Source organism: Vombatus ursinus, unplaced genomic scaffold (genome assembly GCF_900497805.2).
Source record: "Vombatus ursinus unplaced genomic scaffold, bare-nosed wombat genome assembly UNPS02014786.1, whole genome shotgun sequence".
In the NCBI taxonomy this organism is placed as follows: Eukaryota; Metazoa; Chordata; class Mammalia; order Diprotodontia; family Vombatidae; genus Vombatus; species Vombatus ursinus.
The window spans coordinates 52,452,104-52,466,727 of record NW_020954564.1 but is presented as its reverse complement, the minus strand read 5'-3'; the positions used below and the strand labels follow the sequence as shown (position 1 = coordinate 52,466,727).

Genomic DNA, 14,624 nt, shown 5'->3' with positions numbered 1-14,624 from the left:
TACCTAGATTTTAGCAAAGCATTTCATAGAGCAGCTCAGGCTCTTCTTGTAGACAAGCCAGAGAAACAAGGGTTAGATAATGGTGAAATTCGAACTAATTGAGTGACTGAAGGTATACAGTAATTGCTAATTTCACATCAGCTTGGAAGTTGACTTAGTGGAATGCCCTAGAAATCTTCTCCCTGGCCATGTGCTATCTCAATTTTTTATCAATGGGAGACATAATCACAATGACAGTATCAGAAAGAAGTATAATTTACCCTTCCCTCCCCCACAACCAAATCTCCTCCATGAAGATCTAGAAAAATCTACCAGACTGAATTTAGATTGGGAAATCCAAGAAAAAGTCAAAGTGAGTCACTTTTCCAGTGGCTTAAGAATACAAACTTATCTTGGAGCACTGGGGATGTGATTTGGCCAGGAGTGCACTGTACATAGAGCATTATAGCACCCAACTGCTGCAGAGTGAGGTGGGAAGAACCAGGAGAACAACTTATCCAGTAGCAACAATATCGTAAAGACAATCAACATAATGACTAACCACAGTTTCAGAGGTGTCCGCCTTTTTGTCTATAGGATATGATTAATGCAGGAATTTGCTTTGCTCGACTACATATTTTTAACAGGTTTTGTATTTCTTGCTTTGTCAAATGATTGGAGTAGAGTGGAGTAGAGGAGAGGTGGTAGGGGAGAGAATTTGGAACTGAAAATAAAAATCAAATTGAAAAAAAGAAAAGAAAATTTTTTTTACCAGTAACTTGTCAAAAAAGCCCAGATGCCAATATGTAGGAACAATATTTGCTATGTAGGCTAAGCTAGTTTTTCCTTAAAAGAAATTGAAATTTTCTTTGAGGCTTAAATGTTTTAAAGCACTAGGGTTCTGCCCATTGATATAGCTCCTGATGGCCTAAATACTGAGACCAGACCAGAAGGAGGCAGGAGTATTTCTCCCTTAGGCTGATCCATGATTCATTAGCGTGGCCAGTACAGAGGCAAGAAAGCTGTGCTCAACTGAAGCTATGTTTCATCCTTGTTCAGTATCCTTTCTATGCTCTGGTTAAAGAAACCTCGTTTTGTTAACTGTTGGGTGTTCTACATGTATCTCATTTTGTTTCAGTTCCAATCCTGAAACACCAGTCATAAATCAAGCCTGTCCCACAACAGCATGTTTATTAAAATTGCATATGACACAGAGCTGGAGAATAGTTAACAAATACATCGTGTGAGAGTCAGGATTAAAATAAGTTTCAACAGGCTAAAACGTTGGGCAAAATCTAATAATAGATATGTTGTATTTAAAATTCAGTTTAACCAGAGAGGAAGAGTTAATACTTATTCTTTCCAAGGCCAATGCTTCTAGTTGCCTCCTTATCCCATCCCTTCCTGCCTCCTCCAGATTTCCCCTATCATTGTATCAACCGTCTACTCCCTAATTTTCAAATTTTCTTTATCTACGGGTTCCGTCTTTGGCAGCATACTTCTTTACAAGCATACTCAGACTTCTCCTTTCCTTTAAAAACCTTTACTTGACTGTGGATGTTTAGTCTTATATCTCTCTTCCTTTTCACAGCCAAATTCTCTTAAGAAGAGTCATATTTGGAGTCAGAGAATCTGAATTCAAAACATGCCTCTTTCACTTATTAGGTGTGGGAACTTGAGAGCAAGTCACATCATCTCTGTGGGACCTCAATTTCATAATCTGTAAAATGTGAAGATTGGACTAGATGTTTTATAAGGCCCCTTCTAGCTCTGCATCAGTGATCCTATGATCGTAGAAAAAGCTGTTTACGCTTCTTGCCTCCATTTTCTTGTCTCCCATTTACTTTTTCAACCACTTTAAAATATCTTTCTTCTGACCTTACTACTACTCAATCTTACTTTCTCCAAGAATACCATTGCTAAGCACAATCATCTTTTCTCAGTACTCCTCTTTTTTGATTTCTGTGCTGCATTTGATACTTTACTGTTGACCATCTCTTCTTTCAGGATAGTCTCTCCATTATGGGTTTTCATAACACTGTTCTTATTGGTATGGTATTCTTTTTGTCTGATTGTCCTTTGCAGAATTGTCATGATCCCATGGCCTGCCCTCTATTTGTGAATGTACCTCAAGGCTCTATCCTGAGCCATCTTATTGTCTTGCTCTACAATTTCACTTTTAGTAATCTTTGTAGCTCCCATGGGTTCAGCTATCATCTTTATCCTTATGGTTCCCACATATACGTGTTTAGCCCTCATCTCTCTATTGTGTTCCAGTTCTACATAACCAACTGCCTGCAGTTCTCTGCATTTGCATGCCCCATCACAATCTCCAACTTAACATGTCTAAAACAGAATTCCTTATCTTTCCCTCCTAACTTTCCTATTTTGAGGACATTACCATCTTTGTAGTCTCTCAGGTTTATATTTTATCCTTGACTTAAAAGCTCTTCACTCTCTCTCTACCTCCAACCTTCTCACCAGCTCCATGTCTAATCAGTTACCAAGTCTTGGCAGTTCTCACTTCACAACATCTCCTTTCTCTATTCACGTGGCAGCCACCCTCCTTCAGACTTGTCACCTTTTTCCTAACTCACAGCAATAGCCTCCTGATTGTTAGTTGTCTCTCTGTCAGTTCTATCCTCTAATCTTCACAGCTACCAAATTTTATTCCAGAAATACAGGTCTGATCATGTTGCTTTCCTGTTGAAGAGTCTTCTTTGGCATCCTCTATTGCCTGTTGGATAAAATTCTTTTTGGCATTTAAAACCCATCACAATCTTGACTCCAACCCATTTTCCCGGATTGATTTCACCTTTTCCCCCCCTCTTTTCTTACACTAAATTCCAGCCACTCTGATCTTCAGGCTACTTTTTACATCTCTGCTTCTGTGTCTTTGTGTAGGCTGCCCCTCATGCCTGGAACTTTCTCCCTCTCCACATTTGCCTCTTGGAATGCCTGAGTCCTTTCAAGCCTCAGTTCAACTGTCACCTCCTACAAGATACTTTTCCCCCACCCCAAAATTACTTTTTTTGTCTTTGTGTACCTAGCACCTGACATAGTACCTGGCATATAGAGAGGGATCACTTAATAAATGCTTATTGATTTTAATTGAAAGGCCTTCACTTAATACAGTTTTTCTAAAAAAGATCTAGGATTTGCGTGACAACTAGATTGGCGTGAGTCAACAATGTGATGTAGCAGCCTGAAAAGCTAATGAGATCTAGCTGCATTAAAAGAGAGCTAGAGAGGTCATACCACCACTGTACCCTGCCTGGCCAGGCCACATCTATAGTATTGTGTTTAGTTCTGGGAGCTGCATTTTAGGAAGGACATTGTTAAACAAGAGAGTCACATCCAGAGGATGGCAAGTAGGACTGTGAAGGGCCTCAAAGTCATGCCATTTGCAATTCTAGTGAAGAAACTGGAGATGTTTAGATTCACAAATAGAACAGTTAGGGGAATAGTTGTGTTAAAATATTTGAAAGTCTGTCATCTAGAAGAGGAGTTAGACTTATTCTGTTTGGCCCTAGAGGATAGAGCTAGGAGCCATGAATTAAAGATGTAAAAGCGGATTTTGGTTGTATTTTAGGGAAAAACTTCATAACCTTTAGAGCTACACAAAAGTGGAATAATCTAATTTGGGAGGTAATGTGTACCCCCCCATCAGTTGAGGTCTTCAAGCAAAGTTTGAATCATCACTTGTCAGTTTTGTTATTGACGAGATTCTTACGCAGTCATGGATTGAACTGGATGGCTTCTGAGGGCCTTTCCAAATGTAAGATTCAATGAATCTATGAAATGATACTCAGTATTAAAATAAACAGAGCAAGATCTCATATTCTTTATACCTTTTAGTCAATTATAATTGTACAAATGTAGCCTGCTTGGGAAAAAAAATTTTTTCTATAACTCCCTATTCCCTTCTCATAGTTTTTCTTTTCTTTGTTTTTCTCATAGTTTTTCTAAGGATATATTCAGTATATACATAGATTACATGCTTGAAGCTTTAGAGCTGAGTCCAGGAGACTTCCTGGCTGGATTCCACTATTGCTTTCCTAGGTAGTTTTCCTCTGCCACCAGCTGGGACAGAAGAAGGATTTCTTCTCCGAAGACTGGGCCCTTATGATTCAGAGCCTTCTCTTTTTGATGTCTCCTTTCATACCATTTTCCTGTAATGTCCATTGTATCACAGCACAGATAGTCTGTAATTTTAAAGTTCATAAATTATCTTACTAATGTGCTGTGAAATCTTAGGATATGGATTGTATACCTGAACTCTAAAGGGTGTATTCTTTCCCTCTATTATCAGTCTGAATTGACTTAAAAGCTTATTACCTCTTTATTATCCTTCCTATTTCACTCAGTACAATCTGGCAAACATTTATTAAACATCTACCTTGTGCAGGGCATTGCACTAAGTTGTAATGGTAATGGGACCACCAATAAGTGGCAATGATGACTTATCTATAGCACCTTGAGGTTCAGAAAGTGCTTCCCTCACAATAGCCCCATGAGGGAGCACTTGGTAATATCTTTATGCCTGTTTTACAGCTGAATCAACCAAGCAACTTGTCTGTTAACACACATTAGAGTCTGGGTCAGTGCTTTTTCAGCAATATCACATTGCACTTATGATAAAGACAGTTTTAAATTTTTCCTTCTTAAAAAAATAAATTTCAAGTGATAAGCCTAATACCAGAGGATTTATGAAGTATCTATTTCAAAGTCAGTACAAGGTCTATTTGATACAAAATTATTTTGGCTTTAAATAAGAAAAATATAATTATTTTAGATCACTCTCAGAATCTTAAGCTAAAATGCAAATGAAATATTTATTTGGGAAAATAAGAGTACCTCTTTATGAAACTAAGATATTCTTCCTACTGTGGTAAGATTTTATATATATGTATATATATGTGCATATGTGTGTGTGTGTGTGTGTATTTTTTTTTACTGCTAAGAGCAACAAGAATTTAGTTTTAAGTCTTTTGTTAATAAAGAAAGACTAACATTTTATCTTAAATATTCTCAGGGGCATTGTTATTTGTCTAGAGACCAAAATGCCTTCCAGCCAAATATGTGACATTTCAAATATCTTAAGGCCACATTGCATTTTTTTATGTTGCTCATTAGTGATAGGAATACATTCTTGGGGAGGAAGGGCCAAACAAGGAACTTGGTAGGAACAGATTTGGGAGCAGAGTATACGGGATACATATGCTATTAAAGTTTTTTTTTTTTTTGGATGTATTATATCCTGTGAAAGGAAGATGTATGCTAAGTAAAATTTTCCAGCTCACAGATCCACAAATTATTACATAATTCATAGAAAAATGCCAGAAGTTAAGTAGTAGTAATATTCTGTTATAGAGCACATCCGTAGACACTGGGTCAGCCTTCTCTTTGTGTAAATTGGCCTTATTCTTTTCTGCATGTAACTATATAGATTCATGTTATTGCTTTAGAAGAATGTACAGGTTTGGAGCTATTGAATCCTGAATTTTTATCTGAGCTGAGAAAGGAAAGGTAAAATAAGCAAAAGAGAAGATAACCATAAAACAAAATTTGGGATTAATCTGGGTAATGGGAGGGAAAACCAAGTTCCAATTAGTATAAACAAATAAACCATCTGACTGCTAATTTAATAGAAGAGGAAAATGTAAACATATACATATGTTTATTTAAAGGTTGAAAACAACCATTATAAACATAAATGTGATTGAATTAAATTTCCTAATAAAAAGAAAGAGGGTGGAAGGGTGGAAGAATAGTGTTTTTGTTTTGTTTTGTTTTGTTTTTGCTTTTTGGTGAGGCAATCAATGTTAAGTGACATGCCCAGGTTCACACAGCTAGTAAGTGTCAAGTGTCTGAGATTGGATTTGAACTTAGGTCCTCCTGACTCTAAGGCCGGAGCTCTGTCTACAGTGTCACCTAGCTGCACCCTGGAAGAATAGATTTTAAAAAGTTTCTGCATCTAAGAAACACATCTAAAACGTAAAGAGTGAAAATTCCAGAATAGATCATTAATGACATGGTTGGTAAACACTTGTAAAAGGAAGTGGTTATTACAGAGAATGACCATGGCTTCACCAAGAACAAATCACTCCTGATCATCCTAATTCTTTTTCTTTATTCTCTTCTGTCTCTCTCTTTCTCTCTCTCTCTCTCTCTCTCTCTCTCTCTCTCTCTCTCGGCTCTCCTTCTCCTCCTCCCTCTCTCCTCCTCCCTCTCTCCTGTCCTCTCCTTTCTTCTCCTTTCCTCTCTTTTTCCTTTTTTTTTCTAAACTGAATCATTTACATGGTACTCTTAAGGTTTTCAAAGTGCTTTTACATATATTATTTCATTTAGCCCTCACAAAATTATTCACATTTTTTGTAAGTGAAGAAATTTAGTCTGACCTAAGTTAAGTGACTTGCCTAGCGGGTCATACAACTAGAAAGTTTCAGAGGAAGGATTCCAGCTTTCGTCTTCCTGACTCCAAGTTTATCAATTGTGCCAATTAACTTAATAGAGGAGAATGCTATTAACATAATTTATGTAGATTTTAGCAAAGCTTTTGATAAAATGTCTCTTATTTTGTGGAGAAGATACAGAAATGTAGACTAGCTAATAGAATTTAGTGATTTCACAACTAGTTATGTTAATGTATACTAAAAGTAGGTGTTAAGGTTCAATGTCAATGTGGCAAGAGATCTCTGATGTGAGCATCCCAGGAGTCTGTGCTTGGCCTTCTCTTTAACAGTTCTTATTAGTGGTGGACAGAGATTCATCAAATTTGTAGATGACACTTAGCTGGGAGGAATAGTTAGCACAGTGGATGATAGGATCAGAAAGGATCTTGACAGATTTAGAGCATGAGGCTGAATCTAATAAAATGAAATTCAATAAAAGTAAATGTAAAGTCTTAATTTAAGTATAAAAATTAACTTTACAAGTATAAGATGGTGGAAGCATGGATAGACAGCAAATATTCTAAAAAACATTGGGGGTTTTAGTGAACTACAAGTACAATATGAGTTAGTCATATAAATTTTCCAGCCAAAAAAGGTAATACAGTGTTGGGTTACATTAAGACAGGCATAGCTTCCAGGAATAGAGAGGTGATAGTCTTGTTGTATGCCATTCTGGATGCCACTGTTCAAGAAGAATGTTAATAAACTGGACAGTGTTCCACAGAGGACAACTAGGTTAATGAAGGGCCTTGAGTCTATGTCTTATGATCATTGAAGGAAAAATAGGGAAGTTTAGCTCAGTGAAAAGAAGACTTGGGAGGAAACTTGGTAGCTGGATTCAAGTGCTTAAAGGCCTGTTGTGTGAATGTGGGGTTAGACTTGTGCTGTTTGGCCCTCGAGTACAGAACCAGGAGCAATGAGGCTAAGTTGGAGTGAGGCACATTTAGGCTTGATGGCAAACTTCTGAACAATTAGAACTATTGAAAAATGTAATAGGCTGCTTCGGGAGGTAGTGGGTTTCCTCCCCTTGGAGGTCTTCAGGCAAAGAGTGAATGACCAGTTGTTAGGTATGTTATATAGTAGGATTTCCTTGCATGTCTGGATTGAACTAGATGTCTGCTGAGGTCCCTTCAACCTTTCAAATTTTGTGAATTCTGTGAAAATGAGGTAATAGAACAAAATCTCTTTCCAGTGACTCTCAATGCATGATTTGCAATTGTAATCTGAGATTACACAATAGTAAAAACATGATAATATCAAGAGAGACAAAAAAAAACTACATTTGCCTGAAGGATCTATAGACAATGAAAAATGACAATATTGAATGTATATGTACCAAAGGACTAGAAAATAATTGCATAGTGCCCAAGTTAAAAGAAAAAATTATCACAGTACCTGGCATGTAATGGACACTTAATAAATATTGATTGAAAAACCTAGGAAAATTACAAAAAGACATTGATAGTAACACAGAAATAGTAGGAGACATTAATATCCCTCTCTTATAAACCCAACAGAAAAGTAAATAAGGAAAATATAGAGAGGAATAAATTGTTAGAAAAACTAGATTTGGCTGCCCTGTATCAATTTCTGAATGGGAATGTTAGCAGTATACATTTCTTAGCATTTGATCATGCATTTACAATTATTCATGTGCTAGAGAATAAAGAAATCATAAATACCAAGAAAGGCTTAAAAATAAATGTCCTTTGACATCTATAATGTTGATAAAAAATAGTAACAAATCAAGGAAATATGAACATGCTGAATTATGAGAACAAATTATAGAAGCAATAAATAATTATGTTAAAGATAATGATGCAATGTCAAAACCACAAAATTTATGGAATGCAGCTAAAGTAGCTGTTTGAGGAACTTTTATATTTCAGAAACATTAGCAAAATAGAAATAGAGAATGAATTGAGCATGCAATTAGATTAGAAAATAATTCAGCAGCTCTGAATCAAGTATAGAAGTAGATATCCTAAAACAAAAGAGAACTAGAGAAACTTAAAGCATAGAACTCATAATACTTAAGATCGGGTGTTTTGAAAAGACTAACAAAATCAACAAAAGACATGAAAATCAAATTACAAAAAAAGGCACAAAATGAATTCACAACAGAGAAAAAATAAAGCAAATTATCAGAAACTACCATATACAGTTATATGCCAGCAAAACTGAAAATTCAAAAGAAATTGATAAATACTTAAATATAAAATACCCAAACTAATAAAACACAGAGAAGATCTTAGCCAAATCTCTGGGAGAAAAAAAAAATCAAACATATAAAATTATAGAACCATAAGATTCTGATCCTGAGGTCATAGGATCATAGACTTTACAGCGGGAAGGGACTTTAGTCCATCTTCTTATTTTACAGATGAAGAAACAGGTGCAAAATTGGTCAGGTAACTGCTTTAATTAAGGTCCCCTAGGTATAGTAAGTAGCAGAGGTGGAATTTTAACCCATGTTAACATGGTTTGATGTTGTTGACATCAAATCCAGCATGCTTTCTACTGTGCCTAGCCGTCTTTTTGTTGTTTAGTATTTGTTGTTGGTGAGTTGTTTCTCAGTTGTGTCTGACGTTTTGTGACCCTGTTGTTTAGTATGGTTGTTCATAATTAAAATGCAGCACATTTTAAACCTGCTTTCATTTGTCCTCAGAAAAATAAAATTCAGTCCTTTTCAAACTTAGTACGGTTTCAAATCATGTGGGTAAATGTAGTTATTCATTAAGGATGGGTTTTAACCATATTTTGACTAAATCAGCCAAGTGGTATTAAGGCGATATCTGAATGAAAGCATTAAATTGATAAGCTCTATTTTCTGTATTCTGTATTATCTTATTCCCATTATTCATTGTGTCAAATATGAAACAGATATTACAGTGTTGCTTGAGTTTAACTTAAAGAATTTTTCTCACGTATCTGTGTGGTGTTCCTAAGTCAATTCTTTTTTTGAGGGGGAAAGGGTGGGAGGCAAGGGGAGAGACTTTCGCAGAGTCACATAGCTACTAAGTGCCAGATTTGAACTCAGGCCCTCCTGACCCCAGGGCTGGTGCCAAGTCAGTTCTTTGGAGGGAAAATAAGTTTAACTTGTTATTTGCTTCTTGAAGGAAATAAAAATGTAGTTACTGAATTTTTTTATTCTTAAACCAATGCTATTTAACATGTAGTTACAGTAAGAGTAAGCTGGAAGACAGATCTGCAGCATCTTTCTGGTACGTAGAACTTAATATAGTTTGTGTATATTTTTCAAGTAATCACACTAGCATTCTTTGGAATGCTTCTTTCAAATGGTTCTTGTTAATTTCAGTTTTGGATTTAGTGGTATAAACTGCTATCATGTTAACGTCCTGGTTTTGGACTGGAACTTGGAAAACTTCAATATTTGCAAATTTGTAGATTCAGCTTTGCCAAAATTATTACTTCTATGAAACTTGTAAGACTATTTTTGTATCTCATTTTTGTTGACAGAGTGACTCTAAATAGAAAAACAGCACAGCAGGAGTTAAAATCTGAACAGAAACTACTCATTGTTCTATAACCTTCTTAACTTTTTTTCCCCTTGCAGGAAATGACCTAAAGGCCTTACAAATACATTTGTGCATTCTTGCCTCAGACTTTACAATTAAGCATAAACTGAATCTGGAAGCAACACTTATTAGTGTTACAAAGGAAACAACTACCTCAGAAAACAGAAGGAAAGGAAGAGGCAGCTTGGCGACTTGAAATAACAAATACTCCAATTTTTAATAACATGACTTAAAAAAGAAGACATTTTATTTTTTTTTTCCTGCAGCATTAAGAAGAAACACTCCAGGTAAATGGATTTGGCAGACAGGCTCTGTCAATATAATGCAGAGATTTGATCTGTCAAAAGGACCTAGTTGAAAATAAAGATTCTCTGCACTGCTTTTATAGTTGCTGTTGATCAGTGTATGGGGTTTTTTTTTTTGTTTTTGTTTTCGTTTTACTTTTCTGGTATATTAATGGCAAATATTAAGATACTACATTTTAAAAATCAAGGTAATTTTCTGCCAGTATAAAAAGTATCAGGTGTCAAAATATTCTGGCAAAATAATTATAAGTAAAAGATTTTGACAATTGCATCTTCTCATGGAGAGAATAGAATATTAAACAGGAAAGACTTTTAGTTTTCATTTTTGTGAATTGTACCCGCAGCAGGGCTGCATTGGAAACATTGACACCGCAAACCTGCCACTCTCCTTGTTGCTGAGACACACTGTGGTTGTGCCTGTCTATTGGAAATGCCTTTTATGGAACTTTTGTTTGCAGTCCTATACTATTATTATACATAACCACAATTCTCAAGGAAGAGAATTGGAAAACTGAAATTCAAGGACTTTTGGACAATTTCTTACTTATGTATTGTTGTAGTGCCCAGGAAAGTAAAATGGACTACAAGCGGCGCTTTTTGCTTGGCGGGTCCAAGCAGAAAGTGCAGCAACACCAGCAGTATCCAATGCCTGAGCTAGGCAGAACCCTGAGTGCCCCCCTGGCATCAGCTGCCTCAGCATCTCCTTTGGTCTCTGCAGCTGCTGCCAATAGCTGCAACCATGCTGTAGCCCACACTACTCCAATTGCAGACATCCAGCAGGGAATCTCCAAATATCTGGATGCACTCAATGTGTTTTGCCGTGCAAGTACTTTTCTTACAGACCTTTTCAGCAGTGTATTTAGGAACTCTCCCTATTCAAAGGCAGCTATGCAACTGAAGGATGTGCAGGAACATGTCATGGAAGCCGCCAGTAGATTGACAGCAGCAATAAAACCAGAAATAGCAAAAATGCTGATGGAATTGAGCTCTGGAGCTGCTAACTTTAAAGATCAAAAAGAATTCAGTCTCCAGGATATTGAGGTAAAGTACCCTTTTATGTGCTAAATTAATAGTTAAATTTATTTGGTGAAATTAATTATAAAGAAAAGTAAATGAATGCTTTTGTTTTGCTAAATAAACATCCCTGCTTTGCTAAATCAATGTAATGGTTTTTATAATTTTTTTTAAATAATATGAAGTGCTGGCTTAGTATGTTGATTCTTACTTAATCTTTCATTAAGTTTCACGTTAAGTACAAGATTTATGTGTACTAGGTGAATGTTTTTATTTTGAATTGAGTATGTTGGTAAAGGTTTAAAAAAGTTACAACTGTTCTACAATGTTACCCTATCAAATTCTAAATCAGTTTCTAAAAGAAAACTTACCCAGTTTTTGTATTCTGAGAGGTATCCTGGAATAATAGATACAGAATTGGTCATGGAAGCAGAAAAGAACTGAATTCAGATCCTACCTCAGATATATGTTAGCTGTGTGACCATAGGCAAGTTACCTAATTTCTCATTGCCTGAAGCAGCTCTATAAGACTGTAAGAGTTGCTACAAAGGAGTTGTCTGTGATCAGTGAAGGGAGTTTTTCCTGAAATCACTGTCTGAAAGCAGAAAAAATTTTGCATTGTATTATGTAGCTAGAGCAGTAACTGTTATATTGTAGGTACTTAATAGATATTTTTTGCTTATGTGTCTCACTTGTGAATTATGAGGATGTTTTGAATGAATAATACTAATAATTAACAGTAGACACCTAAGTAACAGCTTGAAGAGCTTTTTGTAAGTTTTCATTTGATCTTCAGAAAAATAATGTAACATAAGTATGTAGCTATTATTTTATGTCTTCATTTTACTTTCCCACCCAAATGTGTAGAAAAATCATCAGACAACCAACAAAGCTCAGTCAAGAATAGCTAGAAAGAGAAATTTCATTCAAAATAGTCATAGAAGCTATAAAATATTAACAGAATTCATATGGAGTTACAGAAGGTCAAGAATCTAAAGGGTAATAATGAAAAAAATCTGGGAAGGGGGTTTATCAGTACCAGATTTTATATTGTACAATGAAGCAATAATCATAAGAACAGTTTGATACTGTTTGATCAGTGAAAGAGGTCGATCAGTGAAGCAGATAAGTCACAATATATAGAAGCAAATAAATATAGTAGCATAGTGTTTGATAAACTCAGGGACCCTACTTACTGAGGGAAAGACTAACTATTTGACAAAATTCCTTAGAAAACTGGACAGTAATCTAATAGAAATTAGATTTCGATGAACATCTCACACCATATACCAAGATAAATTCTGAAAGAATATATAACAAGTATAAGACATCATACCATAGACAAATTAGACGAGTAAGGAAGAAATTACCTTTTGGATTTATGAGTAGAGAAAGAGTTTATAACTAAAAAAATGATAGGATCACAAAAGATAAGGACAGTTTTGATTATATAAAATTAAAAATTTTCACTGGCCCTGAAGTCAGGAAGACCTGAGTTCAAATCCGGCCTCAGACCACACGTACTAGCTGTGTGACCTTGGGCAAGTCACTTAACCCTGATTGCCTCACCAAAAAAAAAAAAATTTTTTTGCACAAACAATTCTAATGTAAAAATAGGAGGGAAAATGATAGGATCACAAAAGATGAAAAGGACAATTTAAATCATATAAAATTAAAAAATTTTTGCACAAATAATTCTAATGTAAAAATAGAAGGGAAACAGGTAACTGGGAAAAATCAATTTCAGAGAAAACTAGGTAGATCTTTATGAACTGACACAGGGCAAAGTGGCAGAACTCAAAGAACAATTTATATAGTGATATAGAAAAAAGCAACTTTGAAAGACTTTAGAACTCTGATCAATGTAGTGATGAACCATGAGTCCACAAGAATGAAGATGAAACATACCAGTTAACCTGAGTAATTCTTAACAAGCTTTCATGAATGCAGGTGGATAAAGTGCTGGGCTTTGGAATTAGGAAGACCTCTGACACTTAGTAACTATTGCCATAGACAGGTAACTTAACCTCTTTCTGCTTCAAGCAACTCAGGTTTATAAACTATTGGTGGAAGGATTTCTTACACCTGGAGTTACCCACCAAGGCAATCACAGATCCTTTCTCTATTTAGTAGTTTGCCTGAGGGCTAAAAAGATTTTGAGCTCGGAGGGCCCAGGATAGGCTTTGTACCTGTAATCCAAATTCTAGGAGTAACTAACTTAAGTGGTTTATCACTAGAAGGTTGATTACTAGGTGTTTTGTTTTTTGGCCATAACAACTCTGTGAAGTAGGCTGGTATGGTAGCTAACTGGCTTCGATGAGTCAGGTGATCTGGACGGATTTAAGAGCCACTACTGAAACATCCTGGCTGTGTGTCCTTGGGCAAATCTGTTTAACCTCTTAAATTTCCTGGTTACTCTGTATGACTGTAAGTGGAAAAACAGTTACTAATCTTCACTGATAAAGGGAGTTTTCCTCACTGGGACTTGCACGTACTCATGAAATCACAGATATGGTAAAAAAACAACTTATTAAGACTATTTGGCAAGACATTGGAGCTGCATTATAGAAATTATAAAGCTGTCAGTAAAGGAAATGGGGTACCTAGGTTGCTCTGTGTAGAGGGCTGGCCTGGAGTAAGGAAGACTCCTCTTTCTGAGCAAATCTGCCCTCATACACTCATTAGCTTTGTGTTTTTGGGCAGGTCACTTAACTCTATTTTACCTCAGTTCCTCATCTGTAAAATAAACTGGAGAAGGAAATGGCAAACTACTCTAGTATCTTTGCCAGGAGAACCCCAAATGGGGTCATTAAGAGTCAGACACAACTGAAAAATGACCAAACAACAACAAAAGGGAGTACCCATGTTGCTGAAATCATAAGATTTTATTATGTCTTAATTTTTTGAAAAGCTATAAAAATCAAATGTAAAACAAAAGGTTTCAAAGGGAAGACCCTTATAAGGGTGGAAGAAGATATTTTTATGTAAACTATACCATTGTATTTTCTAATAAAAACCTTGAATTTTAGAAATATTAGTGATCCTTAACCATTGCTAGAATAATTCTTAAATGAATTGAGTATTAATTTCTAAGGAGACGATATTTATTTGAATAGGGTATGTTTCTGAAATATATGAATTCTCAGGGGTAGCTTGGTGGTGAAGTGGATAGAGCACCGGCCCTGAAGTTAGGAGGACCTGAGTTCAAATCCGGCCTCAGACCAAACACTTAGTACTAGCTGTATGACCCCTTGGCAAGTCACTTAACCCCAATTGCCTAAAATATTATATATATATAAATTTTCTCTTACCTTGTATCTCGCTTAGTTTCC

At 35.8% G+C, this 14,624-nt stretch overlaps 1 protein-coding gene across 2 annotated transcripts in view; it reads left to right on the top strand.

Moving 5' to 3' along the window:
• The window catches only part of LOC114046963 (uncharacterized protein KIAA0355-like), a 110,313-nt gene that overhangs the window by 28,213 nt on the left and 67,476 nt on the right, over window positions 1–14,624 (top strand). For both annotated transcript variants that reach the window (XM_027867620.1, XM_027867621.1), the window contains one exon: window positions 10,012–11,319. In XM_027867620.1, coding sequence (XP_027723421.1) covers window positions 10,825–11,319 — 495 coding nt within the window. In that variant the 5' untranslated portion in view covers window positions 10,012–10,824. The remainder of the gene's footprint in view (window positions 1–10,011; window positions 11,320–14,624) is intronic.